The sequence below is a fragment of the Mobula birostris genome, chromosome 7, assembly GCF_030028105.1.
Source record: "Mobula birostris isolate sMobBir1 chromosome 7, sMobBir1.hap1, whole genome shotgun sequence".
NCBI classification, from domain to species: domain Eukaryota; kingdom Metazoa; phylum Chordata; class Chondrichthyes; order Myliobatiformes; family Myliobatidae; genus Mobula; species Mobula birostris.
This window is the reverse complement of record NC_092376.1, coordinates 41,389,939-41,417,188: the sequence shown is the minus strand read 5'-3', so window position 1 is coordinate 41,417,188 and position 27,250 is coordinate 41,389,939. Positions and strand designations below refer to the sequence as shown.

The following is a 27,250-nucleotide window of genomic DNA, read 5'->3' as shown; positions in this document are numbered from 1 at the left end:
AAATAAATGTTTCCCCAGAAATATTCCTTAATTTTATCTGTAAAAAGGTGAGCAAACAAAAAAGTTGAGCATCTGCAGAGTTAGATCATCTTTTCAACAGTAACCAGAGACAATGATTAACATTTCATGTTTGTTATGGAGTGGAAAAGTACGGTCTGTACTCTCATTTGTCAGCTACCAACTGCTGCTGGAGGAAAGAGACATATTTTTAAACTTTTCCTCTTATTTAAAAAAGACAACTGCAGATTCATTCTCCGTTAAACAGCTCCTGCTCTTCACTTGGGCTAAGGTGAGAAATGGGAAGGAGAATTGCAAGGAATATAAACAGGCAAATTGTTCTCTTGTCAGGTATACATTGTTATCGAGTTTTAAAATCGTTCCCAGCATGTGTGGAAGTGAGATTGGGTAAGGGAACAAAGAACATTAATATTAACTTACATTGCCTCTGATGACGTAATTGGAATCTTGCATGATGTCCCTTGCCAATCCAAAGTCACATATTTTTGTTACTTTCCCGTGTGTCACTAACACATTTCTAGCTGCCAAATCCCTGTGAATACACTACAAAGAACCAGTGATTAACTTAATTGTATCAATTCCGTATAGAAAAACTTCAAATGCTCAACGCAAAGTCGTTTTACGTAAGCTTACACTTTGTGAAGTGAGGAATTCCATCCCTTTGGCAACTTGGTACGAAAAGCTGAGAAGATCTTCAAACGTAAGGACATGTAGATCCTCATCTTCATATTTACTGGTATTCTGATATACAGCTATATAGGAAAAAATCCCCAAAATTGCAATGATGTTACAATTATGAATAAGTGGTAAGTTGTACAGTCTGTTAAATGCTCTTTCCTGGACACAAAAGTGTATTTGTTCTTTGCTTGAAAATTTATATCACTTTTGTTATTTACCATAACTACTCGTATTTCAAAGCAGATAAAGTTACAGTATTAGGCTATTTGAGAACATTGGCATTTCCTCTTTTATCAGTATTAGTTGTTTAAAATCGCTTTTTTTTAAAAAAATTACATCTGAAGATGTTATTATAATATTTATAGTACTGGAGGAAAAGTTACTGAATTTAGAATATCTTCTCTGATATTTGTACAGAGCTTGAATAAAAATTAGTTGCAGACAATAGTTTATTAATTTGAAGAAAAAACAGGCAAAATAGAAAAAGGAGAGTCAGTGAATGTCGTTTACTTAGATTTTCAAAATGTATTTGACAAAGTGCCACACATGAGGTAGCTAAACATGACAGCCCATGGTGTTACAGGAAAGATATGAGCATTGACAGGTGATTGGCTGGCTGGCGGAAGGCAAAGAGTGGGAATAAAAGGGGCCTTTTCTGGTTGGCTGCCAGTGAATAATGATGTTAAAACAGAGGTTGGTATTGGGTTTGATACTTTCAATGGTATATGTTAATAAAAAATAATTTAGTGCTATCTTGCTGTATCTGATGAATGGTCTCTTATATATATGTATATATCCCTGTCATCCGTCCCTCCTGATTGGTTAGGAAGGTCTCTCTCTAAGTAAGGACTGGAATTTGATTGTGAACAAGGTGGGATAACAGAAACCTGATTGGTTGAGGACTAACCAATCAGGAGGGACAAACAATGGGGGTATATACCACCGGACCATAATCCCTGGTGAAGATGATGGAATTTATCATTGAAACATCAATTAAAATCAATACCTGTACCCGGCTGGAAGCCCCAGAAGAAATTGTTTGTATGTTAATGATCTGTATGATAAAATTGATGGCATCCAGTGTAGGTAAGTGTATGATCATGCACTTTCATAGAACAAATAGAGATATAGTTTTTCTAAACAGGGAATGAATTCAGGAATCAGAAATGCAAAGGGACTTGGGAGTCCTAATGCAGGATTCTCTAAAGGCTAACTTGCAGGTTGGGTCGGTAGTAAGGAAGGCAAATGGAATGACAGTATTCATTTTGAGATAACTACAATAGAGGAAAGCAAGGATGTGATGCTGGGGCTTTATAAGGTAATGGTCAGACCACATATGGCATATTGTGAACAATTTTGGGCCCCTTATTTAAGAAAGCATGTGCTGGTATTGGAGAGGGTCCATAGGAGGTTTACAAGAATGATTCCGGGAATGAAAGGGTTAAAGTATGAGGAGTATTTGATGGCCTGTATTCACTGGAGTTAAGAAGAGTCAGGGGGGAATCTCAAAGATCAGATTAGCTTTAACAGCTTTATTTGTCACATGCACATCAAAACATCAAGATATACAGTGAAATGTGTTGTTGAGTCTGAGGATGTGCCAGGAACAGTTTGCATGTGTTGTCATGCTTCTGGTGCCAACACAATTTACTGATCCTAAACCATACATCTTTGGAATGTGGGAGCACCCAAAGGAAACCTACACAGTCACAGGGAGAACATACTAAATTTCTTACAGGCAGCAGCACTGTAAAGCACAGCACAAACCAAGGTCACGTTCATTTTAGCAAATACTGAAAGGCCCAGAAAGAGTTCAAGTGGAAAGGATATTTCATTTAGTGGGAAAGTCCAGGACCAGAGGGCACAGCCTCAGAATACAAAGATATCCCTTTAGAACAGAGGATAGGATGAGTTTCTTTCACCAGAGGATGGTGAATCTGTGGAATCCTTTACCACAGATGACTATGGAGGGTATTTAAAGCGCAGGTTGATGAGTAAGGGTGTCAGAGGTTACGGGGAGAATGGGGTTGAGAGGGAAAGTAAATCAGCCATGATCGAATAGCAGATCAGACTCAATGGGCTGAATGACCACATTCTGCTCCTATACCTTTTGGTCTTAGGCTCTTATGTATGGGGCTTGGATCTCCTGTCAAAAAGGAAGGACTGTCCCAGCTGATATGATGCATAAACTCTTCAATGATCCACTGTGCTGCAATGGTATATATACTCTGTCATCCATCCCTCCTGATTGTTCTGTGTTGTTTAAAACCATATTCCAGTTCTTAAATGAGAGCGAGACCTTCCTCTTTGTTAAAATTCTTATTCTCTAGACTTATTTCAATGGCTTCCTTCCCAGGCTGTCCCAAAAGCCATTGGCACAGCACAGTAGTTTTGTGCTGTTGAAGTCAATCCTGTGGTTGTTGTGCATGGTGGAAACCCGCATCAAGGGTCATAGGAAGTGTTTTGGGTTAGGTTGCCCAGAGAAATTGGTGGTAGCAGAATATTGATTAAGCAATGACCACAGGATTGATTTCAATGACACAAAATTACTGTGCTGCGCCAATGGCTTTTGGGATCATCTGGTGAAGGAAGCCATTGAAAAAAGACGAGAGAATAAGAATTTTAACAAAGATGAAGGTCTCACTCTAAGTAAGAACTGGAATATGATGTTAAACAAAGTGGGACAACAAAAATCTGATGTTTGAGGACTAACCAATCAGGAGGGATGGCCGACAGGATTTGAGTATACATCCCACTGGACTAGACACACCTAAGTATCATCCCTGATGAAAATGGTGGAGTTTGTCATCGAAATGTCAGTTAAAATCGACACCTGTACCGGGCTGGAATCCTGAGAACAGTTTATGCCTCCTGTCAAAATTGTGTTCCACATTGAAACATATTATAATGCAATAATCAAGGCATAGTAGCCACAAACTGATTATAATTATTTTAAGACAGTAATAATAATCAATGCAAATTTCTTTATCAATATCATCTTTTTCAATACATACTAGCCTTTGCACATTATCATACTTGCAGCCATTTAGAATTATTAAAAGTACTGTACTCCATTTCTGATTTCATAACAAAGTCTTTTTTTCTCTTGAACTATGCTGCATAAGTCACTGCTCTGTATTAGATATTCCTGACAATCAACCCCCACGCATCTAAAAAGCTGGCTTCATACGTTACTATTTTCTACCACATTTCAGCCATGGAAAAAAAAAACAGCTAGAGTGTGACTTACACCCTAGTTGAACACCTTTACTGAGCTGTAGTCAAAGATGCCCTTTATGTATATCATTACACATGGGCATCTGGGAATTGAGAACTTAATGTCTTTTTTTAATATACAGAGCACTGACCTTAACAATGTTTTTATTACATCTACTCAAAACAAAGATACTGTTCACACACATTTTAATTTTCTATATTTTATACACAGTGCCAAAGAATCAGGAGCATGTTTGCTTTCTGCATGCAGCACTTCTTACCTGAATTGATGGGACAAGTTACTTCATTCTCACTGAATAACAAATCATGTTCACTTGTATGTGAGAAGGTATCTGTACCAGTCTTTCTGTTTATTGGTATATATGATCCATTTTGCAGAAAGTTTCCACTATTGTACCTAATCAAAATATGAAATAAAAGTATTATCATAATACCCAGACAGATACGTGGATCACATCTTTTGCAGGAGGGAGGTCTTGTATTCACAGGGGCAATATTGACCTTCCGGACTTTATCTGAAAGTAATACTGGCAAGGGAAGTCTTGAGCAGAAGCAACACTGCTGACTGGTACTGTAACCAAAATGTAATCTCACAACTTCAAGCAAAGTGATTTCACATTATATTTAGAGTTTATTCCTTCCCCACCTTACAGATTCAACAAATATCTTTCCTTACAATGGACTTAACCTTTCTCATGCACAAACACATGCAAACAAATACTCACAGATGTACACATACACACAAGCTGCTTTTTCTCTCTTCCCTCCACCTCTCTCTGATATCACATTGCAGCTAATCTACTTGCCTCCCTCTCTCCCCAGATGCTCTCCATATATGAGAGATGATTGATAAGTTCACGGCCTAAGGTAGGAGGAGTCAATTTTAGAAAATCTAGCACATTTATTTTTCCTGCACTTACACACTTAGTCCAGCGGTCGTGGAGCATACAGATCCCTTCTTTGTAGAAGTTGGCGTCTTGGACCTCCAGAAGTAGTCCATAGTAGAGGTGATTGATAAGTTTGTAGCCTAAGGTAGAAGGAGATGAGTTATTAACTTCAAAATTTCTGCATTTTCACTGAAAGAGTTGAATTGCACGTGCATGTAACGAGAGCTGTATAACTCATCTCCTTCTACCTAAGGCCGTGAACTTATCAAGCACCCCTGCTGTGGACCACCTGGAGGTCCAAGATACTCTCGTTACATGCACGTGCAGTTCAACTCTTTGAGTGATAATGCAGAAAGTTTGAAGTTTATAACTCATCTCCTTCTACCTTAGGCCACAAGCTTCTCATTCACCCCTGCTGTGAACCACTTCTACAAAGAAGGGATCCATATGCTCCACGACCGCTGGACTAAATGTGTACATGTAGGAGGGGACTACATTGAAAAATAAATATGCTAGGTTTTCTAAAATTGACTCCTTCTACCTTAGGCCATGAACTTATCAATCACCCCTTGTCTGTATCTCTCTCCATATGCTAATCTCATCCCACACCCATTCCTCCATGTTTCTCTGATTATTATTCTACTACCTCACTTCTTTCCCCCCCCCCCCAAAAGAGCTTATGTTCAACTTCCTTCATTGCACCTAATCTTTCTGCTAGTAGCAACACACACAAAATGCTGGAGAAACTCAGCAGATCAGGCAGCATCTAAGGAAATGAACAAACGGTGAACGTTTCGGGCTGAGACCCTTCTTCAGGGCAGGAAAGCAAGGGGGAAGACAGCAGAATCAAAAGGTGGGTGGAAAGGAAGAAGGTGATAGGTGAAGCTAGATAGGTAGGAAAGGTAAAGGGCTAGAGAGGAAGATAAGTGAGCAGAGTGGACCATAGGAGAAAAGGAAGGAGGAGGGGCACTAGGTGCAGGTGGTCAGTATGTGAGAAGGAATAAAAGCTGAGGGTGGGGAATAAGAAGAAGGGAAGGAGGGTCTCAGGTAGTAGTGCAATCTCAGGGCCCGTCCTCTGCAAACAACGGAGATGTTTTTAATAAATTTCAAATTCATTCATATTTATTACCAAAGTACATACATGTCAACATATACTACCCTGGGGTGGTGTATGCAGGCATTCACAGTAAATACAAAGGGACACAATAGAATCAATGAAAAGCTGCACACAAGCAAAGATGGACAAAGAACCAGCTACAAAAAATGGCAAATTGTGCAAATTTTTAAAAAACAAAATAATAAATAAATAAATAAGCAAACAAACAAATAAATAAATATTTATTGAGAACATAGGTTGTAGAGTCCTTGAAAGTAGGTTCATTGGTTGTGGAAAGAGTTCAGTGTTGGGGTGAGTGAACCTATCCACTCTAGTTCAGGAGCCTAATGGTTGACGGGTGATAACCTATCCTGAACCTGGTAGTGTTGGGCCGAAGGCTCCAGTACCTCCTTCCTGATGGCAGCAACGAGAAGAGAGCATGGCCTGGATGGTGGGATTCCCTGATGATGCATGCTGCTTTCCTGCGACAGCACTCCTTGTAGATACATTCAGTTGCGGGGGGAATGCTTTACCTGTGATGGACTGGGTTGTACCCATTACTTTTGTAGGCTTTTCCATTCAAGGGTATTAGTGTTTCCGTACCAGGCTTTGATGCAACCAGTGACTACACTCTCCAATGTGCATCTATAGATGCTTCTGTTTGACGTACTGAGACTGAGACTATGGACCTACTCCAGCTGCTCCCGGCTTCGGGTTTATGGACTGAATTTTGTTCTGAATGCTGATGCTTGCTTTAATGCATGCATAGTTTGTTTTGATTTTTTTCTCTCTCTGAGTATTGGGTGTTGGTCTTTTTTTTAAATTGGGTTCTTTCAGGTTTCTAGTTTTGTGACTGCCTGTAAGCAGACGAACCTCAAGGTTGTATAATTTATACATACTTTAATAATAAAATTTACTTTGAACTATTGACTTTAAAATGGTTATGAATGTTTTAATGACATGACGAATCTTTGCAAATATCTAAGAAAGTAAAAGCGTGTGCCTTCTTTGTAATGGCACTTATGTACATGCTGGACCCAGGACAGATCCTCTGAAATTATAACACCCACCAATATACAGTAACGGACCTTCTCCACTTCTGATCCTCCAATGAGGACTGGCTCACGGACCTCTGGTTTCCTCCTCCTGAAGTCAATAATCAGCTCTTTGGTCTTGCTGACATTGAGTAAGAGGTTGTTGTTATGACATCACTCTACCAGATTTTCAATCTCCCTCCTAAATGCTGATTCGTCACCACATTTGATTTGGCCAACAATAGTGACGTTGTCAGCACACTTAAATATGACATTGGATCTCTACTTAGCCTCACTGTCATAACTAAAAAGTGGGCAGAGCGGGGGGAAAGGTATAAAGTCTTGTGGTGCACCTGTGCTGATGGTGATTGAGGAAGAGATGTTGACAATCCAAACTGACTGGGATCTGTAAGTGAGGAAACCAAGGATCCAGTTGCACAAGGAGGTATTTAGGCCTAGGTCTTAGAGATCGTTGATTAGTTTTGAGGGATGATAGTATTGAATGCAGAGCTGTGATCAGTGAAGTGCCTCCTCATGTTCGCATCTTCACTCTCCAGTATTCCAGGGTTGAGTGAAGAGTCAATGAAATGGCATATGCTATTGACCTCTTGCTTTGGTAGTCAAATTGGAGCAGATCCAAGTCACTCCTTCAGGCAGGAGTTGATATGTTTCATCACCAACCTCTCAAAGCACTTCCTCACTGTGGATGTAAGTGCTACTGGACGAGAGTCATTGAGGCAGGTTACCGCGTCCTTCTTTGGCACCAGTATGACTGAAGCCTGCCTGAAGCAGTTGGGTACCTCAGACTGCCAAAGCAAGAGCTTAAGCATATCAATAAACACTGCAGCCAGTTCACTAGCACAGGTCTCCTGTACTTGGCCAGGCACAATGTCAAGGCTGGATGCGTTCCTTGGGTTCACCCTCCTGAAGGATGCTTTCATGACAGCTTCAGAAACTGAAGTCACAAGGTCAGTGGTGGCTGTAGGAGTTTGTGAATGTGCTTCCATGTTCTATTGGTCAAAGTGAGCATAAAAGACATTGAGCTCATCTGGGAGTGATACCTTGTCACATATGTTGCTTGCTTTTGCTTGGAGGGCGGTGATAGCAGTAAAGCCCTGCCATTTTGCAAGTGAGCTGGCTTCCGGTGGATTGTACCTGGACCACGTGTAGTCCCCTTGGTCACTAGATTCAGATCTCATGGGTCATCCAAGGCTTCTGGTTGAGGAAAATGCTGATTGATTTTGTGGGAACACACTCGTCAACAGGTGTTTTTATAAAGTCCGTGGCTATCGTGGTGTAATCATTCAAATTCTCTGCTGAGTTCCTGAACATGGTCCAGCCTACCAACTCAAAGCAATTCCATAGCCACTCCACTGCCTCCCATGACCATCTTTTTGTTGTCCTTAACTCTGGTGTCTTATCCTTTAGCCTCTGCCTGTATGCAGGTGGGAGGAGGATAGCTAGATGGTCAGATTTCCCAAAATGCAGTCTAGGGATGGAATGGTAGGCATTGCTGATCATAGTGTAACAATGGTCAAGTGTGTTGGAAATCCTGATACTGCAGGTGAAATGTTGATGGTAATTGGACAGAGACTTCTTCAAGCAAGCCTGACTGAAGTCCTCGACAATGATGTGAAAGGTGTTGAGGTAGGTTGTTTCTTGTTTGATGACTGTGGCACCCAATACATTGAGTACTTGTTTAACATCTGCCTTTTTTGGTATGTAAACTGCAGTTAGAAACACGGAGGAGAACTCTCTTGGTAAGTAGAAAGGATGGCCCTTTGTCACAACCACAGATTCAGCAGCACAGCAGATACAGCAATTGTGCTCATAAACATGCAGGTGTCAACTAATTATTATTTCATTGTGATGGTATTTAACTCCATTCTTTCCGTCGTAGTGCTTGTCGAGACTTAAGCAAAGCACAGCAAAATTTTGCTGCCTGCTTGCATTCGGCCTTGCCTGAGAAATTGGACTGTCAAGCAAACTGACTCTGAAGACTGGCAGTATTTGTTTTATATTTAGTTATTCTTTCAGCCACAGTGTAGGCTTCATTTTCCATTTGAGAGTTTTAGTTAATGGCCCTGTTTGGCCTAGTGTTTATTGGTTACTTTTCCCTCTAACTCTGTTCGCATTAAAGTCTGTGAACTATTGACCCACTCCCATGTCTCTTGCTCCGCACTTGGGCCATATCTGAATGTAGGGACACACTTTATCATTAGGTGTTCCAGACTGGGAAAACAACAGTGTGACAAGATTGTTAGATCCAAGCTCCACGAAGAACTTATCGTGAAACACAGATCTCAACCTATTATCTTCAGTAGTTCAGTCCATCTGATGGATTGAGAGTCCCTCAGGCTGTACCGCCCTATGCAGCATGTCTGAAGTGAGCCATGCCTCCATGAAACAGAGAAGGCAGCAGTCCCTCATTTTCCTCTGATACAGCAATCTTGTCCTTAGGTCCTCTATTTGTTCTCAAGTGACTGTACATAAGTTTCATACTTCAACATTTTCATCTGGTTTGAAGTTCTCCCTACTGTCCTCTCTTCCAACCTTCATCTGTTTAAACGTGCATTGCCTGCATTCCTGAGATTCAAATTCGCTGAGTCCTTCAGGAGATTATAAAATTGCTAGTTTGTTCAGACAGTTCAAAAGTACATTTCTTAAAGTGAAATTACAGGCTGCAAATTGCAGCAATAGTAGTTCAGAAGAAGTATATCTAGAAGTTTTATGAGCAAAATGTCACCATGTATTGCTAGTGCCCTCTTGGATTACAGCTCAGCATTTAACACCATCATCCCCTCAAAACTAAACAGTAAACCCCTGTGCAATTGGATCCTGGATTTCCTCAATTGCAGACCCCAGTCACCACAGGGATGTGTGCTTAGCCCCTTGCTCTACTTGCTCAGGGCCTATGACTGTGTGGCTAAGTACGGCTCCAACACCATATTTACGTTTGCTGATGACATCACTGTTGTGGGCTGTATCAAAGGAGGTGATGAAACAGTATACAGGAGGGAAGACTGAAAATCTGGCTGAGTGGTGTCATAACAACAACTCAATGTCAGCAAGACCAAGGAACTGATTGTAGTTTACAGAAGAAGGAATCCTGGGGTCCATGAGCCAGTAATCATCGGAGGAGCAGAGGTGGAGAGGGTCAATAGCTTTAAATTCCGGGATGTCACTATCACAGAGGACCTGTCCTGGGCCCATCATATAAATGTAATTACAAAGAAAGCCTGAAAGCGCCTCTACTTTCTCAGGGGAGCCTGTGGAGATTCGGCATATCATCAGTAACCTTAATAACCTTCTATAGATTTGTGGTAGAAAGTGTGCTGACTGGCTGCATTACAGCCTGGTATGGGAACACCAATGCCGTTTAATGGAAAATCTTACAAAAGGTAGTGAATCCAGCCCGGTACATTACTGGTAAAGCCTTCCTGACGAGTAGCATATCTACTTGAAACGTCATAGAAAAGCAGCGTCGATCATCAAAGATCCTCACCAACTAGACCATGCTCTTTTCCTGCTGCTGCCATCAGATAGAAGGTACAAGTGCCTCAGGATTCACACCACCAGGTTCAAGAACAGTTAGGACCCCTCAACCAACAGGCTCTTGAACCAAAGAGGATAACCACACTCATTCTATTTCTGGTGTTCCCACAACTGATGATCTCACTTTAAGGACTCTATCTTGTTATTTCATATTCGTTATTTATTTATATCTGCATTTGTACAGTTTGTTGTTCATTGATTCTGTTTACACTTACTGTTCTATAGGTTTGCTAAGTATGGCCGCAGGAAAAAGAACCTCAGGGTTGTATGTGGTGACATGTATGCACTCTGATAATAAATTTTACTTTGAACCTTGGAAACCATATCTTGGAAACAAAAGTAATTGAGGGACAACAGAAGACACATTGCAAGGTATACAGGAACTAGATGGTCGCAGAGTGCTGAGCTGGTGATGTTGTGCAGAATTGCAGAGGTTAGCGCTGAGGACCACTAGGTAAGGTTGTGAAGGTGTCCTCATTCTGCCCCCACATGAGCGTGTGTGCACACACACTCGCACACAATGTAAGCCTCGACTCAGTGTAATCTCAGCTTCACTGTCCCAAAAACATACAGTGACCATGACCCTATCACTGCACTCACCCACTGTCTCAGCATACCCTTCACCTGCCCCACCCCCACTTGCATTCATTTCATGACTACTCCACACACTTTTCCGAGAAGACCTGACTAATGTAGTGTCCACTCAGTTACCTCTCGCAATTATGATCTATTTCAGCTGGCACAGCAGACTAGGAGGCACACTTTGCCAGTGCAGGATGACAGCTCTAGAAGGGTGAAAACAGGATCGAATGACAATGCTCAAGCATAACAAGAGGTGGAGTCAGTCCAAGGTCTGCGGTGTAGAGACTAACAGAATGGATTTTGTTTTATATCAAACATATAACACCTCTGACACCCCCTCAGCATTCTCTCAGCCTGAAATATTATGCAAGACTTGAAGTAGAAATTGAACCTAAAACTTAACTCAGAAGTTTACGTTTTGTGAGCTAAATTAACACCTATAGACAGCAGATCAACAATGTGATTACATCTAATTTAAAATATTTTTAAAAGCATGAAGTGCCATTTGTTAACAGACATTGAAGAAATTTAAAAAGACTATAGAAAATAACACCATAGACCAGATAATTTCAGTAAAAATGCATTTTACCTTAACTGCTGGTCATTGTGAAGGTTGTGATAAAAGCTGAAGTTGTTAAGCGCAAAGACGTCTGTTAATGTCTTGTGGAATTTTTCCCGGTTATTTCTTAAGTAATTAAGAAGGTCTCCGTAGCAACAATATTCAAAGATTAAATAAACTGGACCTGAAACAGTACAAATTAAAACATACATAAGTAGTATAATTTTTAGATATGAGTATAGTGTCAATATTTAGGATGCAGTTACTTACCTGAGTGAGTGCAAGCTCCCAAAAGATTCACAATGTTCTCATGATTCCCCATGTGAATCATCATCTTCAATTCAGACATCAAGGCATCTTTTTCAGAAGGTTCGCACTTCTCTTTTAAATGAAGAATGAAAATATTTGTGAGTCTATTGTTTTAATTTAGATCATGAAGTGTGTGTGTGTGTGTGTGTGTGTGTGTGTGTGTGTGTGTGTGTGCGCGCGCACGCACGCGTTCTAAGCCATTACTGTAAATGCTTCAAGGCCATTGACAAACACTCCTTGAAAACTTGTGACATTGTCTTCAGTACATGGGAATCGCTGACGTATGATTGCTCAATGAAAGGAGAAAAGGTTTCTAAAACTGACGAGAACTCCAAAGGCACATGGACACCAAGAACAATGGCAAAAGCAGTACAGAAGCTTCCAAACACTCACTAGCCAAGCATATCCTGCTCTACATGGAACAGTACGATGATCCCACAGCACTGACCACCTCAAACCCACAAAACTGGAATCATTCTCAGCTGCAAATGACAATAAACAACTGACCAGATGGAAGATATTAAGATAGTTTTCTAATAGTGTTGTTATATTCAAACAGTCAATTGTCTAATATGGTCCTTGCTGGTTTGTTGCTAAAATGAATAATGCACCAATGCCAATTGCTCTGATGCAAGTGAACTTAACATCAAGATCCTAAGTGTGATGCTTTTATTAGTGTCCCTCTAATGAAATTAACTCAGAGAAAGGAACATTTCAAAACCTGCACTATTACTGTTGTGGCCTCCAACTATTGGTAAAATGGTGGTATGCTTGGTCACAGCAGCTTCTACAGGGTCAACCAAAGGTGTTATTGTCTTGCAAGACCTTGCTGGACATTAAAAATTTAAAGTACTGCAGGTTTACCCCAGCAGTGAGTTCCTCGTTGGTGGAGAAAATGAAGGAGCTGGAAATGGTGAAGACTGTGATGCTGCTTGGGACAGAAAGGAGTCTGTGCATGAAGGAGTTGTGCAGTCTAATAGTGAGTGATCATCTTAGTCACCTTTTTTTGTGGTTGCAAGTCCCTGATGGAGTGGAGTACTTCAAGTCCAGTTCATTGGTTTATTGGCAAACGGTGGGGAGCTGCGTGGCCTTGGTCATGGTGAAGACTAGGCCTCAAACTGCAATGTTACCTGTTTGCAGCCACTCAAGAGAGAGGCATCAGGGTCAGTGTGCTCCACTGGTGTGCCAGAGGCAGTGTGGCACAGTGTTTGTGCTGGAGTCAGCGTTCAGTCAGCAAAAGATAAGATGTGTTGTATCTGACTGCAGACTGCTACAACATTCATGGACTCAGGGACTTAGACTATGTTTTTTTTGTGTGTGACTGTATTTACTGCTGTCTGATATGTGCTATATGTGCCTTGTTCTGTGTATGACTGTTGGCATCGTGTTTTGCATTTTGGCTCTGGAGTAACATCGTTTCGTTTGGCTGTAGTCATGGGTAGCCATGTATGGTTGAACAATAATCAAACTTGAACTTGAATTTGTATAGTCAAAGTTTCAACATGAATCATTTCTAAAATTGCTACTTATGAGTTCTCAAACCAATTGGACAAATGTATTAAAGTTCAAAGTTCAAACTATATTTATTATCAAAGTACATATATGTCACCATATACAATGCATTTTCTTGCAGGCATACTCAATAAATCCATAATAAAATAATAACCATAATAGAATCAGCGAAAGACTGCACCAGCTTGGGTGTTTTACTAGTGCGCAAAAGTCAACAAACTGTGCGAACACAAAAGGAAAGGAATAATAATAATACATAAATAAGCAATGCAATGAAGAGTCCTTGAAAGAGAGTCTACAGGTTGTGGGAACATTCCAATGTTGGGGCAAGTGAAGTTGAGTGAAGCTATTCCCTTTGGTTCAAAAGCCTGATGGTTGAGGGGTAATGACTGTTCCTGAACCTGGTGGTATGAGTCTTGAGGCTTCCGTACCTTCTTCCCAATGGCAGCGGTGAGAAAAGACCTTGACCTGGGTGGTGGGGATCTTGTGTTGATGGATGCTGCTTTCCAGTGACAACGTTTCATGCAGTGGTGGGGAGTACTTTGCAAGTGATGGACTGGGTTGTATCCACTACTTTTTGTAGGATTCTCTATTCAAGGGCGTTGGCGTTTCCAGTCCAGGCTGTGATGTAGCCAGTCAATATACTCTTCACTACACATCTATACACATTTGTCGAAGTTTTAGATGTCATAACGAATCTTCGCAGACTCCTAAGGAAGTAAAGGTGATGCTGTGCTTTCTTCATAATTGCCCTTAAGATAGCTCAGAGGGATTTAAAGTTGCTGACCTTTTCCACCTCTGATCCTCCAATGAAGAGTGGCTCATGGGCGTTTGGTTTCCTTATCCTGAAGTCAATAATCAGCTCCTTGGTCATGCTGACAATCAGTAAGAAGTTGTTGTTATGGCACCACTCAACCAGATTTTCAGTCTCCCTCCTACATGCTGATTTGTCACCACCTTTGATTTGGCCAGCAATAGTGGTGTCATCAGCAAACTTAAATATGACATTGGAGCTGTGTTTGGCCACACCATCTTAAATATAAAGCGAGTAGAGCAGGGGCGAAACACACATCCCTGTGGTGCACCTGTGCTGATGGAGATTGTGGAGGAGATGTTGTAGCCAGTCCAAACTGACTGGAGTCTGCAAGTGAGGAAATCAAGGATCCAGTTGTACAAGAATGTATCGAGTCCAATGGTCTTGAAACTTATTAATTAGTTTTGAGAGGATGATAGTATTGAATGCCAAGCTGTAGTCAATAAAGAGCATCCCGATGTATGCATCTTTGCTGTCCAGATGTTCCAGGGTTAGTGAGGAGTCAATGAGATGGCATCTGCTGTGGACCCATTGCTCTGGTTCACTTTACTATTATGACGGTACGGTAGGCAAATTAGAACAGATTCGAGTTGCTTATCAGGCAGGAATTGATATGTTTCATCACCAACCTCTCAAAACTCTTCATTTCTGTGGATATGGTTGTTGTTGTTCGTCCATCATCATCGATGAAGACCTCAACACCATTAGTTGATGGTGTCGAGACAAGCGCTTGATTTGGATTTAAGTGAGGGAGAGTTGTGCAGCGTCAGCCTCACTCTCTCTTCCCAATTCCCATCTGGATCCAGTGGCAAGACAGAGTCGAGACGGCTGGAGATGGGTCTAGGCACAGTGGATGACCAGGACATCTTCTGTGTCTTGTCGTGCTCTACACGTTCCATGACGCTTGCAGAGACCGCCTTCTTGACCGTTGGACCTTCCATTGGTCTCGTACGCTCAATCCACCGGAGCCTGTCTCCACATGCTGGGATAAACTCCCTATCTCACCGAGGGTTTGAGGCCCGACGGCTACCCTTACCTGGCTTAACCGGCTTGTTGAGGCCGTTGCCCAAGGTGTGGCTGTCGTCGCATGCAAACAGCTACGGGGAGCCACAGGTGAGAGCTGAGTACCAGGTGGGGACCAAAGGTGGACAAATTGCCTGAAAAAGGATGCAATATGTTCCCCCACCAGAGGTGCTACACCTCCCTGACACTCCATACACCTTGGATGTAAGTGCGACTGGATGATAGTCATTGAGGTAGGTTAATACATTCTTCTTAGGAGTCGGTATAAATGAAGCAGGTGGGTACTTCAGATTGCCAAAGTAAAAGGTTAAAAGTTCTCAGTGAACACTCCAGCCAGTTGATCAGCACAGGGCATTAGAATTTGGCCAGGTACCCTGCCAGGGTCAGGTACCCCATCTATATCTATTTTGATTAACTTGTGTCATTATAGTAATCTGTAGTTCTTGGAAATAGCTCAGTCCTTTTACATTATATTTAAATTACAATACAGCACAGGCATGTCCCTCCCCACCATGACTATTATCCACAGGAGGCACTGCCTCAAGAAGGCAACATCCATCATCAAAGATTTCCACATTCTAGGCTACGCCATCTTTGCACAGCGAACATCAGGCAGGAAGTACAGAAGCCCAAAGTCCTACACCACCAGGTTCAAGAACAGCTATGTCCCATCAACCATCATGCCATAAAGGAAATCACAATGGCATGAGAAGGGAAGTGGCCAAAGTTGACTGGAAAGGGACACTGACAGGAAGGGCAGCAGAGCAGCAATGGCCGGAGGTTCTGTGAAAAGTGAGGGAAGTGCAAGACAGATATATTCCAAATAAGAAGAAATTATTGAATGGAAGAAGGACACTGCCGTGGCTGACAAGTGAAGTCAGAGTCAAAGTAAAAGCAAAAGAGGGAATACAATGAAGCCAAAGCTAGTGGGAAGATAGAGGATTAGGAAGCTTTTAAAAACTTGCAGAAGGAAACTAAGAAGTTCATTAGGAGGAAAAGATGAATTATAAAAGGAAGCTGGCAATTAATATCAAAGATGATACTAAAAGCTTTTTTAAGTATATAAAGGGTAAAAAAGAGTTGAGGGTAGATATAGGACAAACAGAAAATGATGCTGGAGATATTGTAATGAGAGATGCAGAGATCGCAGAGGAACTGAATGTATATTTTGCATCAGTCTTCACAGTGGAATTTTTTCCTGCAATTTTTTGAGGAAATTACAAGCAGGTTAGACAAAGGACTTGTAGTAGATGTGGTGTACTTGGATTTTCAGAAGGCCTTTGACAAGGTGCCGCACATGAGGCTGCTTAGCAAGATAAGAGCTCATGGAATTACAGGAGAGTTACTGGCATGGGTGTAGCATTGGCTGATTGGCAGAAAATAGAGAGTGGGAATAAAGGGATCCTGTTCTGGCTGGCTGCCAGTTACCAGTGGAGATCCACAGGGAATGGTGTTGGGACCGCTGCTTTTTACATATATGTCAATGATTTGGACTATGAGATTAATGGATTTGTGGCTAAATTTGCTGATGATACAAAGATAAGTGGAGGAGCAGGTAGTGTTGAGGAAACAGAGAGCCTGCAGAGAGACTTAAATAGTTTAGGGGAATGGGTGAAGAAGTGGCAAATGAAATACAATGTTGGAAAGTGTACGGTCATGCACTTTGGTGGAAGAAATAAATGGGCAGACTATTATTTAGATGGGGAGAGAATTCAAAATGCAGAGGTGCAAAGGGACTTGGGAGTCCTTGTGCAGGATACTCTAAAGGTTAACCTCCAGGTTGAGTCAGTGGTGAAAAAAGCAAATGCAATGTTAGTATTCATTTCTATAGTTACAGAATATAAGAGCAGTGATGTGATGTTGAGTATCTATAAGGCACTCATGAGACCACACTTGGAGTATTGTGTGCAGTTTTGGGCTCCTTATTTTAGAAGGGATATACTGACATTGGAGAGGGTTTAGAGAAGATTCACGACAATGATTCCAGGAAAGGAAGGATTACCCGTATGAGGAATGTCTGGCAGCTCTTGGGCTGTATTCCCTGGAATTCAGGAGAATGAGGGCGGATGTTAAAAGGCCTGAACAGATTAGATATGGTGAAATTATTTCCTATGGTTGGGGAGTCTAGGATAAGAGGGCACGACTTCAGGATTGAAGGTCGTCCATTTAGAACAGAGATGTGGAGAAATTACTTTAGTCAGAGGGTGGTAAATCTGTGGAATTTGTTGCCATAAGCGACTATGGAGGCCAAGTCATTGGGTGCAATTAAGGCAGAGATAGATGGGTTTTTGATTAGCCAGGGCATCAAAAGGTATGGGGAGAAGGCAGGGGAGTGGGGAATACTGGAAGAATTGGATCAGCCCATGATTGAATGGTGGAGCAGATTCAATAGGACAAATTGCCTTCTTCTGCTCCTATATCTCATGGTCTTATTTGCTTCTTGAACCAACCAGCAAAACCCTAATCACTACTGTTTAGTAGCACAATGGCCACTTTGCACTACAATCAACTTTTTTTCATTCTAATTGTGTTCTTTATTGTACAAATTACTTCTTCTTCTTCTTAAAATGTTAAAGTAGATTTGTTATTTTGAACAAAATATCATGTAGATATATCAGGTCCATTGAGTTTTATTCATAACTCTATAAAATGATCTTGGCAAACTTAATCATGATGAAATAAATAATACTCCAAATGCAAGATACAAAAGCAACAACAAGATATGGTCTTATTAACTTAATGTTAACTTGTTAACACAAGACAAAATGCTTCGCACAATGGTCTTATGTTGTAGTTTATTTATTAAATGAACATATATAAGTTAAAAATAATCGAATAAATTTCATAAATAAATGCATGTGAGTGGACAATTCCATGTGTATTTCTTTTTTGAATGGTTCCTTGAGCATAAAGATCTTACTTGTATACCGAATCATAAACTGAACATACCCTTTAACATCTTCACAGCTACTTTAACAGGAACATCTACTTTACTTATTCCATATGCTGTAGCTTCGACTACCTTTCCAAATGCACCAGAGCCAAGCACATTCCCTGCAGGACAAAGTCGATTAGCAAAGAATTGGACCCAATTTTATTTACAGTTCACATATATACTGGGCAATGATATTAAATAAAAATGATTATTTTTGTATATAAGAAAAGAAATTGGATTCGCTGTTTGAATATCTGTTAAATAAATACCAGAAAATAACATTTATTTTCTTTCTTTTGAAGATTCTATTTGACCTGCTGCATATTTCAAATATTTTATTTTAGATTACACTAATTTTGTGTTAAAAGTAAACACATTTTGAATACATAATTACCAAGAATTGCATAATACATTCTTTCTGTGATATACCATAGGAAATTGATACTTCTGTTTAATAGAATGAAACACAATGGCAGCAATTTTCATATTCTTTTTTGTAACAATCAAAATTTCTACACCAGAAGTGGATTATTGCAAGGCAATTTGGACCATGTTGTTTATCATTGGGTACAGCCAGGACAACATGATCTGGCCATCACAATGCCAGAATAGAGCAATTATTAGGTAAGTAAATTACTTGCCTTTATTCCTGACTTATCACAATCACACCATCCAAACAAGCATTTACCCCCAGTCTGATTCCCCAGTGTTCACTGCCCAATTTCAGGTTTCTCCTCAGTCCCAGCCACCACGTGCTTCCTGTCCACTCTTAAACCTTTTCCTCACTCTTCTCTGTCCCGCAGAGACTGTTTCTCCAGGTCCATTGACTTCAATGAAAACATCTCAGAAATACTGATGTGGAAAAAGATTGGTAATTGGTTTACTAATGTCACAAGTACCGAAATACAGGGAAAAGCTTTTATTTGTGTACCATCTAGACAGATCAATCCATTCATCAAGGTAGTACAAAAAGGTAAATCAGAATGCAGAATGTAGTGTAGCAGTTACAGCGAAAGTGCAGTGCGGCTAGACAAATAAAGTGCCAGGGCTGTGACAAGACAAACCAAGAGATCAAGACTTCATCTTTAGTGTAGAAGATGGGAGGGAGAGAATTAAGAATGACTGGGGTGGGAGTGGTTCTTGATTTTGTTAGTTGTTTCCCCAAAGCAGCAGGAAGTGCGGCCAGAAATTCTTGTCATGAGGCCAGATGTGACAGGAATGGAGAAACTGAGAGACAGCAGAGCTCACAGGAAGCAGAAGAGGAAGAAGTGTAATCAGGACTGCATCAGCACTACTGAGATGTCATCCTTTTTCCTGAACCAAGACATCCCCTCATTCATGGTAGACAGGGCTCTCAATTGTATCTCTCTTTCCTACATTTCAACTTCCATCCCTCTCCACTCAGCCACACCAAAGTTAAGGTTCTCTTGCTGTCAGTTTCCATTCCAGAAGCCTCCATATTTGACAGTCTATTTTGCATTATTTTCACCAGCCATCTTCCCCGCTCCACTCTTCAGGTATTGTTCATCTTGCAACTCCCTGATGTGCTTTTTCATCTCCAACAATCATTCCTTCTTGTGGTATTTTTGCCACAAAACCTCCAGCTGCTTCTTCACCTCTTCCATCTCCCACCCTGCCCACACCCCCACCATCCATGTAGCTAACAGTTACTGCAGGTGAAACAGCAATTCACTCGCATTTCTTCCAATTGAATGCATTGGATTTGGTGATCAAGGTGTTGCTATTTGTATTTGATACAGATTGGACAACTACTTTGCTGAACACCTCTGCTCAGTTAGCAGAGTCTGAGCTTCCAATAATTCGCCATCATCCCACTTCCAGCCAGAAATCTCCAGATTTGACTATGTTTTTTCATTGAGGCCCATTGTAAGATTAAAGATCAGCAGCCTAGACCTACTGTAGCCTTTGGGCCTCCATACTACTTTCAACAACTTGCGATAAGCAGTTTTTCCTGGTATGGCCTTTAATATTAAATCAGTTTTCTCCTATTTCAGCTTTCCAGCAACTGCTGTGTTCCATGCCTCAAAGTTTCAGTATGTAAAGCCCAAATTCATCTCCCTCTGTTTACTCTTCCCCAGACAGATCAGCTCTGATTAACCTACATTCATTTGCCTCTCTTAGATGTCCCCAAAACCAGCTCCATTATCTGGACAACCTTGGCCTCCACACAATCACAGATGGTTCTCTCCTGCCCTATCCCACATTGCAACCACAGTCACATTTGTTTAATCACTTCTCTAGTTCTAATAAACAGACATTGATCTGAAATGCTAAATCTGTTTCTCTCTCCACAACCTGCTTAACCTGTTGAGTATCCCAAGCATTTTCTGTTTTTATTATATATATACAATGAATTACTAATAACGTTTATTGTTCTTGCCCTTATCGGAAGCAATTTTCAAATTATAAACAAGCATGACCCTCATAACACAATTCCTATCAATACTGCTAAACAAGTTGAACAGTTTATGCTGTTAGTCCTAGAATGTCAATACTGCTGCATTATATTTTGCATTTAAACAAGTTTAGCTTTCTAATAAGAAATATTTTGAAAGATAATGTAATAATGTTTCTTTTACCATATACATTCAACAAAATATGAAGGAACAGACTGTATCACATTGAGGATATTAAATTTTAAGGAGTTGCTTAGTTTATGCCCATGTATGATATTCTAGTGGAAGTACATATTTTGTTTTTAGAGTTTGGAACTGATTACTCACCTAGTTCTAAGTTTTCTCGAGGAAATTCCCATTTTACATCATATGAAACTTGACTAAAATCTACATAATGATATTCATTCTCAGAAGATCCAATTTGGTGTATCATCTGAAGTTGTCCTTCATAGCCAGGAGGCTTAAATGAAGACCAGAATAACCATTATTTCAACTATAAATTTCTCATTGTTACTAAAAGCAGATATACTGAAGAAGAATTAATTACATAACTAAAGAAATACAAACACTGTTTGGAACACTAGATTGGAACTTTCTATTCCAATATAATTTCCTATTTGAAAAGGAAAAGATTGCTCTTTATTTTCTTCTTTTATTATAATGGCTGTGGTTAAGGCATTCAACTAGCGACCTGAAGGTCGTGAGTTCGAGCCCCAGCCAAGGCAGCATGTCGTTTCCTTGAGCAAGGCACTTAACCACACGTTGCTCTGCAACTACACCGGTGCTAAACTGTATCGGCCCTTGCCCTTCCCTTGGACAACATTGGTGTCGTGGAGAGGGGAGACTTGCAGCATGGGCAACTGCCGGTCTTCCATACAACCTTGCCCAGGCCTGCGCCCTGGAGAGTGAAGACTTTCCAGGCACAGATCCATGCTCTCGCAAGACTAATGGATGCCTTACTTACTTAATGAAATCTAAGGAATGGAACAAGTGAACTTTTCTCCAGGGTTCACTTGTTCCATGTGAGGTACATAGTTGTGCTTGAAGGTTCAAAGGCAATGCCTGCCCTGCTGACTTCGTCTTTTCCAATGTATGTGTAGTCTGTACTCAACACTCCCCTCCACTGACAAACATGGGAATTTAATTGTTTGGGAAGTACATTGCTGATTTTTCAGACAAGTGCCAGATAGATTTATACAGATGCAGATTTTATTTTGCCAGAAGTCAAATTCTTAACCAAGAAGTCAATATTAAATTCAGAGGGCCTCTTCTGCACCAAAACATATTGCTTCTCAGGCAAGTTTAAAATCTTTTCATGGGAACCAGAGGAATGTTCAAAGAAAACAGAAAAACAGACAAGGAAATAGAGCAGAAAAATAGAATCCCCCTTGAAAATAATCAAAAAAATCACTCTCTGAGTTTGGCTAGATCTATTGCAAGCAAACAAAGTCAGGCAGTCTCTCCTGTGCTAAAATGCTTGTTTCTATCAGGCCTATTAAAGAAATAATAAATATGAATATTTCAGAGATTCTCAGTATAAATATTCTAACTGAATTATTATACATAATAAAAATACATGAAAATATTTTCTTTTGCATCACCTGGAATCTGTTTAGCTTTTGTGTCCTAAACAACAACTGTAGTTTTTGATTGATATTAATTTTTTTTTCAGTTGGGCATTTTCTGATAAATCTTATCATTTAAAAATCAAGATTGATAAAAATCATTTCAATAAGACAGTTCAAGGCATTTATTGTTTTTAAAGCTGCATTCAACTTCTATTTAATTATTAATTATCTGGTTTAACATTAAACATATTCAAGGGTGTGTATTTGATATGAATAGAAACTCTATGGATAGCTATTAAAAACCATACTGTACATCATTTAAATTTAACACACAAGTAATTTTCAATGATGACTTCCAAGTACAGTTGATTAGTTTCTCATCTTCAATGTGAATATCTCAGATTATTTCTTTAAGGGCAGTGAAATTTTTGAATGGAGTTCCAGAATATATTGGTTAATGTGACAATTTGTCTTCTAATGTACATCCTTGGCAATAGAATATATAATTTTTATCTTAATCAGTCACTAAAAGACTTCGTGTTTCAGACCTACAGTACTTGAAAGGCTATTTCTTTTGAGCAACTTTGTTTGCCCAGTTTCAAGCTACTGCTACTCCAAAGGTTTGCAAAGGCACGTGGGACTGACATGAGCCAATATTGCTTTTCTGTGGGATACATTTAGTAGTGTTTTTATGTTTATTGCTGTTCTACCTGAGACGTCTCTTTCACCATTTTTTCTGGTACACTAATGACTGTATTAGCTCTTGTTTCCTCAACTCAAAAATATCATCAATTTTCTCCCTGTTCTCACTTTCACCTCGTTCATCTCTGACTTTTCCCTTCTCTTTCTGAATCCCTATCTTCATCTCAAGGCACAGAGCACTGACAAGTACTCATTACCTGCCTGCATACCCCTACAGCTATCTCAACTACTTTTTGTCCTGACTTCTGTAAGAATGCCATTTCAATTTCCCATTTCTTCTGTCTTCATTATTTTTGCTCCATTGATGAAATTTTCCAAAAAGATACTCCTCAGAAGCCTTCTTTCTTTCTGAATAATGGCTTCCCTGCCCGAACAGCTTACAATAATGCATGTCATCTACAGTACTCTCTGCACTCTGTTCTTTACTCTCTCCTCCTGAACAGAGTGTTCTCCTGATCCTCACCTTCCACACAACCATCCTCTGCATTCAATGGACCATCCTTCACAAGTTCTGTCACCTTCTAACGAGATTTCACCACCAGACTCATCTTAATCACACTTTCTGTCACAGCATTTTGAAGGAACCATTCTCTATGCAATTCCCTGGTCCACTCTTCCATCTCCACCATACCTTCCCCTTCTTATGGCTTTCTCACAGAACCACTGTCATTGAAATACCTCTCCTTTCACCTCCTCCTTTCCCATTATCCAGCAGCTGAACAGTCTTTATGATTGATATCGTGATTGCACTTCTTCCAATCTGGGGTATTGCATTCAAGTTTTCCTAATATGGTCTCTCCTACACTAGAAAGTGCAGATTCAGCGACTTCCTTGCAGAGAACCTGCAAGGGTAACCCTGACCTTCTTGCTTCCTGTCACATGAGGTCTCTGTCCCACTCCACTCTAACCTATCTATCACCTCCTGTACTCTTATATAGAGGCCCAGTGCAAGCTTGAGGAAGTAAACCTCATTGTTCCCTTTCTAAACTCAATACAGAACTCTACTGCCACAGGTAATTTGCTTTCTCTGTGTGTATCAGAACAGCCCAAGTCATCCAATAGTTTATCTGTCCCCTTTCACACAGCCTGATCCACTGGGTATTTCTCACAGGTCTATTCACAACCTTTGTCTGTCTCCTCACTCTGTAACTGTCCTCACTTCTTAGCTGTCTCTCTAAATGACCATTTTAATCTTTTGACTATATTACCTAATTTATAACTTATATTCACTTCATCCAATCCTTCCCTCTCTTCAAATTAATATTAACTTATTTTCTCTCCTTCCCAATTCTGAAGGTCTTTGACCTGACACATTAACTCTTTTTCTTTGCACATATTCTGCACATTCCGTTTCCAGCAATTTTTGTTTTCATTACAGTTACATCTACATACTTCACATGACATTTCAATTGCTAAGTAGGAACATGTAACAAACAATTGAAAGCTATGTTGTGTCACCAAATAAGGCATGTATTTCCCAGGACTCTGATGTGTATACTGAGAGCAGATCACAAATCCTGATTGAAACCAATGGAATTTCATTTTGTGGGCAGGTGTGACCAGGCAAAGAATCAAAACACGGCAAATCAATTTTTCAAATCTGGCAGTAAGTTCTGGATATCCAGGCTTCACAGGCCTTCCATGGTGCTCCAGGATCTCTGGGATTTCTTGCAGTTTCAATATCTGAAAGCTGTCAGTTCTAATCAGCGTTTCCAGTAAATCTCAACAATGCCTGGTCCACATATTTTTTAACTCCCTCAAAGCCGCACTTTGAACATATTTTACGAATCAGAAAATGGAAACCACTTGATATGCATTTTGAGACAGGTTTCCTAAAACCCCAGATCAGCTTGTTAAGTGGATTTAAACTGTCTGTGATCTGAACAACCTTTTCACAATGCACATGAAACAATAACTTTATTAATATGGATATTCTTTACCTTCTTAAATCTGTAGAATATGAAAATGATTAACAGAATCGTAGACGGAATAAAAATTACAGCTGTGATGGAGAAAGGAGATTGCAGGAATTTCATGTCTGGGGGAAAAAGAGTATGTATTTGTATTAAGGTATTAAATTAACATCAACTCAATCAGTTGAAAGGTCTACATACTTCTGAGCCATACAATTCCAATGATCCTATGATAAAAGCAGTATAGTACCAGCATTATTATTCCTTATACATTACCTTGCTTTGGAAGGAAGGTTTCCTTGCAGATTGAACCTACGACATTTTCTGCACAGCACCTCAGTACACACCCACCCACCATGTTGTGCAAGTCCAGTATACTTGTTGTAATATTGGAGCCAAATTCTTTTCCTTCTGACTGCACAGTCTGAGTACCTTCTGTGACAGGTTCACCTTCAGTACAACTGAAACACAACAAAATAAGTTCAAATTAGAAAACTATATTGCAGAATCATATAGGTACTTAATATTTTTAATTATACCGATATATCAGCTTTACACGTCATCCAAGTGTCTGAAATGTCTTCTGACAGAAGACGTTTAATCATATGATTAATCTACAAAGCATTTTTTATTTAGCTTGTTTCAGCAAAGTGTTATAAGTCATAAGAATTTAAATAAAACTAGCTAGAAATAGAAGCATGCTACTTTGGTAATATTGAGATTTATTTGCAGTACCTGACTTCTTCATTGAATAACATTATCAAAATGCATTTACAAAATATTTCGAAAAATTGCATCAACTTTTTCCAGTGGCTTGTTCATAATGCACGAGTATTGGTACAGAGGGTTAGAGGATGTTCCTCAACAAATCAAATATATAAAGGTAAATGAGAGCATCTGATAAAATGTAACTCAAATTGGTTTAACTGGAAGGATGAATAGCCTGACAGAAGAATATTTCCCAGCAGTACAGCAACTGAAGATCAGGGAATAAAACAGAGTTAAGAAACAATAAAGAAATTAGTAGAAATAATCAGTGATTCTTGACGAAAGGAATAAGACTGACATTTTTGTCTAAATATATAAAGAAGTAAAAGTTAACTTATGAGGGGTACAAAACTCCAGCAAAGGGCACAAAAAAAGAAAAGTGGTGTGATGAGAAAACATTTAGCTGTTCAGTTACCATCTTTTACACACTCCTACACTAGATGATTGTTATCTCAGTCAGTAAGGAATTTTGTCTTTTGGTTGCCTACTGAATACTTTTGACAAGCATGGACAATTTTTGGTCACATGCCCAATAACATATATATTAGCAGCAAAGCTGATAGGATTGTCATATACTCTGCTTCATCCAATCATAGAAATGTTGATTTGGTAGCAATATTAGAGAGAAGCAGATTCTAAATTAATCTGGTGAACATTTGTTACACTCCCTCTTTGGCAAGTACATCATTCTTCACAGTGGCAAATACTATCATTAAATAAAGAGACTGGGACCTTCACTAAAATCATCTTGAAAAAACTTTTTTTTTGTGTGTTTTAATTGCTTGATGAAACTGCAGATTAACTTTGTGATTTGTGAACGAGGACAGCCAGAACGTTTGGACACAACGTTTTATCATTTTTACAATTTTGAAATATTCTACTTTTATATATTTTTTCCTAATAAAGTACATGACTTGACATTTTTTCACAATATATTCCACCTGCCTTGCCCTAACTCAATCACTTAGACTATGTACTTCTGCTCAAAGGGGGAGGGGGGAGAAGATGGCGACGTGACAGCAGCGCGCGCGACCACTTCAGTGATGAATATCTGTTATCTGTCAAGTAGGGGACCGTGCACAATTCTGACTTGATGGAGACAGACGTGAGAGCACAGCGGAACATCTGGAAAACTTCTGAAATACTGCTTCGCTGCCGCTGCTACTGTGTGGTAACTGGAATCTCCAGAGCTGAAGGCCCTGAAATCCTCGGCTTTGCGTGTTTCAGTAGCCGGGGAGAGTTCAAAGGTGCTCGGCAGAGGATGGCGCTTGGGAGGTGGTATCGGAGAGGCTGCTCGGAAGCTCGGAGTTTTCGGACAGATGGACTCAGGGTCGGCTGCTTCCAAGGTATCGGCAAGTTGACGGTGCCTGGAGGTTTACGGCAGGGAGTTTCTCCCTTTTGCCGCCTGCTATCGGGGACTCGGGAGTCGATTGACTGGGGACTTTGAGACTTTTTTTTTAACTGCGCCCATGGTCTGTTCTTTATCAAATTATGGTTTTGCTTTGCACGGCTGTAACTATATGTTATAATTATGTGGTTCTATCACTGTTAGTTTTTGGTCTGTCCTGTTTTCTGTGATAACATTCCGGAGAAACATTGTTTCATCTCCTAATGCATGTATGCATTTCTAAATGACAATAAAA

The 27,250-nt window shown here is 40.1% G+C and overlaps 1 protein-coding gene and 1 long non-coding RNA gene across 3 annotated transcripts in view; one reads left to right on the top strand and one right to left on the bottom strand.

The window, feature by feature from the left end:
* flt3 (fms related receptor tyrosine kinase 3) overlaps positions 1–27,250 on the bottom strand; it is a 95,325-nt gene that overhangs the window by 10,727 nt on the left and 57,348 nt on the right. Inside the window, exons 13-21 of the mRNA XM_072262977.1 lie at positions 25,116–25,300; positions 24,867–24,964; positions 20,984–21,116; positions 18,254–18,358; positions 11,917–12,027; positions 11,677–11,830; positions 4,194–4,330; positions 652–770; positions 439–561 (exon numbers count right to left, since the gene is read on the bottom strand). Of these exons, the coding sequence (XP_072119078.1) occupies positions 439–561; positions 652–770; positions 4,194–4,330; positions 11,677–11,830; positions 11,917–12,027; positions 18,254–18,358; positions 20,984–21,116; positions 24,867–24,964; positions 25,116–25,300 (1,165 nt within the window). The remainder of the gene's footprint in view (positions 1–438; positions 562–651; positions 771–4,193; positions 4,331–11,676; positions 11,831–11,916; positions 12,028–18,253; positions 18,359–20,983; positions 21,117–24,866; positions 24,965–25,115; positions 25,301–27,250) is intronic.
* On the top strand, positions 492–27,250 carry LOC140200140 (uncharacterized). 2 transcript variants are annotated; one of them, XR_011886567.1, is made up of 3 exons: positions 492–824; positions 24,883–24,978; positions 26,677–27,250. It is a non-coding gene; the product is annotated as an uncharacterized lncRNA (long non-coding RNA). The 2 variants fall into 2 exon arrangements; XR_011886568.1 differs by having other exon boundaries at positions 26,674–27,250.